Genomic DNA, 4,592 nt, shown 5'->3' on the forward strand with positions numbered 1-4,592 from the left:
TGAGCTCTGTAGGTATTAGATCACATGTTGGGTGTGGTTTAGTCCGACACACCAGATGTACACTGTGGGTATAAGCCTACAATTGGCTGCCTATCCCCTCTTCTGCTATCTGCGCTATCTATTCTGCAAGGGAACTGTCGCTGCATCCCGAGCTTAGCGCCGCCAAAGGCGGCTGTGATTGGTTCCAGAAATACAAACAGGCCACAGTGTTCCCCCTCTACCAGAATGATAACTGTGGAGAATAGGTGTGGTCTGTTCATGTACACAGATCACATGACACAGTGCAGTTGGGCCATTGTGTAAAGCTGGAAGTGTTACAGTCTCTCTCTGAGTTTTCAAACAAACACAAATCCAGTCTGAATTATTAGTGACAACTAAAAGTAGATGATTTGTCGTTCAAACAAAAAACCCAAACACTTACTTTCTTCTTCTTCTTCTTCTTGGTAAAAAGCCCGTCTGTTACCCGTCCACATAGTGTCACCACGACCGATGTGACAGCCGTCTGTCAAGCTTCAGAGGATGAAAGGCACAACTTCCGGTCCCAAATTTAAGAAAAACAATCATAGTGGAAACATCAAATTCCAAAATCAGGAATAATTCCAGCAAAACAGTAACAAGGAAAAGGTTTCCCACCTCAAATACATGTTTCATAGTTTACAGTCAGTCACACCTGCTCATTCCACATGAAATATGCTCTAGTTATTAAAGATGTCATACTTTACTGATACAGCGTTTAGCTCGTGTATTGGGAATGTGGCAAAAACATTTAGCTTTATTCAGCACAGATATGCTGTTCATTACAACTGGGAGAAAAATGAGTTTCCACATCAACATGTAGTCTTTCAGCAGTTGTGTTTTTCTGGTCTGTAACCAGTAACATCCCCTCAGTGCCACACTTAACCAGCCTCTAAAATAAATACTGAAAACTGTTTCTGATTTATTTACCTACCTTTTCAAACTTAAATTCTGAGCCCACCGGTTTCTAATCTGTTGTGAAAATATTCACATTTGTTTTATTCGGTCATGGGTTTTCTGACTTTCTGAGCTTTAAAGCAGCTGATGTCCATCCTCGCCCAAAGCTCTCATGACTTCTGAGCAAAGTCTGCAGCTCTAAAGATGATGAGATGCTCACAGACAGACCTGCTGCAGGAGAAACTACTCACATCAATCAGTCACTCTCACTCTCCTACATCTCACACAATTCAAACCAAATGTAAATGACATCAGACAAACAGCAGACCAATTAGGTTTTTATTTATATACATCTACATATATAAAAATGTTTTTCAGTTCAAATTTAAATCAGGAAAGAAAACGTTTGTCAAAAAATGAAAATGGTGACATTTTGCGTGTTGTTAAAAATGTCTCTGCACTTCGACACATCCAACATGTTTTAGCTCCAGTGCCTGACCGCTGGGCCTCATCTCATGAAAACATGGCAGTGACAGCAAGTATCTCACGCACACTCCTGATGGATGACTGAGCAGACGCTAACAGAAGCCCATGATGGTGTTCCTCTTCACTTGGCTGCATCCCACCAACACATAAAACACAACAAGGGCTTCCAATCATTCAGCTCAAAGTCTCAGTGTGGCTGGAACTGTGAGTGTGTGTGTGTGTGTGTGTGTGTGTGTGTGTGTGCGTGCGTGCGAGAGAGAGACCTGAAGTCCACCGTTACCCAGCCTGCTTTGGTTCTCAGGGGGACAGCAGCCATGTTGAGTGTTATATGTTGAAGATGAAGGACGTGAAGGCGTCTTGCCAGGAGCAGCAGCATCAACAGGCTGCACTGAGTTCAGTCTTCACTGCGCCTCCTTGTAACAAAGCAGCACCGGACGGCTGCTCTCGGGCCTATTCGTCATCTTTTCCTCCCGTTCTACTCAACTGCAAGAGGAAACCGGGACAAACAGTGAGACGTGGCATCGTGCGAGGGATCTGAAAGAACTTTTTATTCAGATGGTTTTCACTTACATGCTGGAGGATTGTCAGGCAGAGGGGACGGAGGAGAGAAAGACAATTGAATCAAAAGGTTCGTGATGAAAGTCACTGCAGGCTTCAAACTGAATAAGTGCACCACCTCATGGAGAGAAGGTAAACGTCACCTACTTTGATAACGTCAGCCCAGTTCCAACCTCTTGGCAATTCCCCTTTGTTATCTGAAAGCAGAAATCATAAGGACGTGTTGTCATTTTTCATGGATATAAAATGTGGGGATGAATGTTCAGGAAATGTGGATAAAACGATGCACTGCACGCCTTCATTTAAAGAAAGAATGCAGGAAACTAAAAGAGGTTTTCTATGGGGTTCAAGTCAGGCGACTGTGACGGCCGCTCTAGAATCTTCCAGGACTTTTTCTGGAACCAAGCCTTGGTGGACTTTGAGGTATGCTTTATTGAATCCATCTTGCCCTCCACACGCTGCAGGTTTCCAGCACCAGAAGACGCAAAGCAGCCCCAGAGCATCACCGAGCCACCGCCATGCTTCACTGTAGCAGGGTGTTCTTCTTAGCGTATGCTTCGTTCTTCCTCCTCCAGACATCCCGACATCCTGATCCATGGGCCCGAAAAGTTCCAGTTGTGTTTCATCGCTCCACAGAACAGAATCCCAAAACTTCTGTGGCTTATTGATATGGTTCTGAGCATTTTGGAGCCGACTTTCCTTGTGCTTTTGGGTCAGTAGTGGTGTACGTCTCGGAGACCTTCAGTGTGAAGTATGCAGCTTACTGTGGAAACTGAAACCTGTGTCTGCTGCCACCAAGTCTTGCTGCAGGTCTTTTGCAGTCACTCAAGGGTTTTTGACCACCTGCCTCCTCAGAAATCTGGTGGCATCCGTTGATAGCTTCCTCTTTCTGCCACGTCCAGGTAGTGTCGCCAGTGTTCCTTTAACTTTGAACTTGCAAACTATGCTTCTAACGGTATCTCTAGGAACATTCAGTGCCTTTGCTATCTTTTTGTATCCTTTTCCTTGTTCGTGCAAGGCAATGATCTCTGCTCTTAATTTTTTGGACAATTCTCTTGACTTACCCGTATTTCTGATACACAATCAAACAGAACGGGCTAAGATTCCTCAGAGCTGGTCTCTGGCTATGCATCATGTTGGAATCAGGTCATAACAGCAGAAGGTTTCTCTACTAAGTACTACAGACGCTTGTCATGAAGGGCTTGAATCAGACTGCAGTAGTCATTAAAAGTGTCATTTTGTGTTAAATGAGGAGAAACCACTTGTAGTAGTAGTTGTGTTGAGCTATTTAAATTGTCCTTGTTTGAGTTGTTTATTGAAAACAGCTGAAAGTCTGTAAATGTTGCCAATAAACCTAATTTGCAACGGGAGTTGAATCATTTTGAATACTTTTGGGGATCTACCTGTTCTGTTGATGATCCTCTTCTTCTGAGATTTAGTCAGCTGCTCCTTCTTCTCCTTCTTCTTGCCTGTTGAGGCGGCGTCGCTGCTGGACGTCTGCAACAACAACAAGTTATTTTGTCTGATGACTTTTGTTTAACAATCATTCAATTACAAGGCTCTTCTGACCTGAGGGGAGGAGAAAACAGCACAAAACCAGCAAAGAAGATGTCCCACAACATCAATGACGATCGCTCTCTGGGGTTGTGCAGCCATCAGGGCTTGGTACCAAAAATGGACCCAAAACACAGGACTTTGAAACTGTACTGATGTATTTGTTCAGAGAGATGAACCATACTGACCACAGCGGTGACTACAGGCTTGTGGTTCTCCATGAGGGCCCCCTGGTTCTCCTTGGCCCACTCGAACAGAGTATACATCATGGCGGTGCCCAGGTTGGCCTCCACCTGCTCCTCCAGCTTTGACAGGATCAGCTGCTTGGTCCCTGCAGAGCTGTCGTTAGATCAGAGTAAAGGAAAGAAACATAATGACCATCAACAACAAACCAATTCTACCACATTTGACCGCTTTCAGGCAGATAAATAACTCATGGATTTAGTATTCCTTTCATGTTGTACAGAAATCAGAATAAATTAAATGTAAAATACTTAAATAATTGAAAACCTTTTTGCTATTTGGTGTCAACATGTTCTGATTTCTGAAAAGAAACAGCAGTGTGCTTGCAACTGACATTCTGTTGTTGAAAAAGGCATCTAGGGAGATCTGCGGGGCCGTCTCAGGGTACATCTCAGGCCATGTGAGGTCCAGGATGAAGGCTTTGGTGTCCTCACGGTCTCCTATCTGTCATAGCACATTGAAATAGAAGGTAGGACAAAGTACAGTTTATGCTTTCATTTGATGGATGTCCTTTTGGAACAATGTGTCCGGGAGGCACAGGTCTAGTACAGGGGACAGTACAGAATACAGTACAGGGGACAGTACAGAGGACAGTATAGAATACAGTACAGGGGACAGTACAGAATACAGTGCAGGGGACAGTACAGGGGACAGTACAGAATACAGTACAGGGGACAGTACAGAATACAGTACAGGGGACAGTACAGGGGACAGTACAGAGGACAGTACAGAATACAGTACAGGGGACAGTACAGAGGACAGTACAGGGGACAGTATAGAATACAGTACAGGGGACAGTACAGGGGACAGTATAGAATACAGTACAGGGGACAGTACAG

General features: G+C 44.3%; 1 protein-coding gene across 2 annotated transcripts in view; it reads right to left on the reverse strand.

Moving 5' to 3' along the window:
- Nucleotides 1-1,647: 1,647 nt before the first annotated feature.
- The window catches only part of rwdd (RWD domain containing 4), a 4,055-nt gene continuing 1,110 nt past the window's right edge, over nucleotides 1,648-4,592 (reverse strand). The window contains exons 3-8 of one of the 2 annotated variants that reach the window (XM_031874316.1): nucleotides 4,088-4,197; nucleotides 3,699-3,849; nucleotides 3,360-3,453; nucleotides 2,104-2,153; nucleotides 1,969-1,971; nucleotides 1,648-1,881 (exon numbers count right to left, since the gene is read on the reverse strand). In XM_031874316.1, coding sequence (XP_031730176.1) covers nucleotides 1,849-1,881; nucleotides 1,969-1,971; nucleotides 2,104-2,153; nucleotides 3,360-3,453; nucleotides 3,699-3,849; nucleotides 4,088-4,197 — 441 coding nt within the window. In that variant the 3' untranslated portion in view covers nucleotides 1,648-1,848. Of the gene's footprint in view, nucleotides 1,882-1,968; nucleotides 2,154-3,359; nucleotides 3,454-3,698; nucleotides 3,850-4,087; nucleotides 4,198-4,592 lie in introns of both variants that reach the window. The other variant, XR_004213740.1, reaches the window with a different exon arrangement.

Source organism: Anarrhichthys ocellatus, unplaced genomic scaffold (genome assembly GCF_004355925.1).
Source record: "Anarrhichthys ocellatus isolate YVR2014 unplaced genomic scaffold, GSC_Weel_1.0 scaffold79, whole genome shotgun sequence".
Lineage (NCBI taxonomy): Eukaryota > Metazoa > Chordata > Actinopteri > Perciformes > Anarhichadidae > Anarrhichthys > Anarrhichthys ocellatus.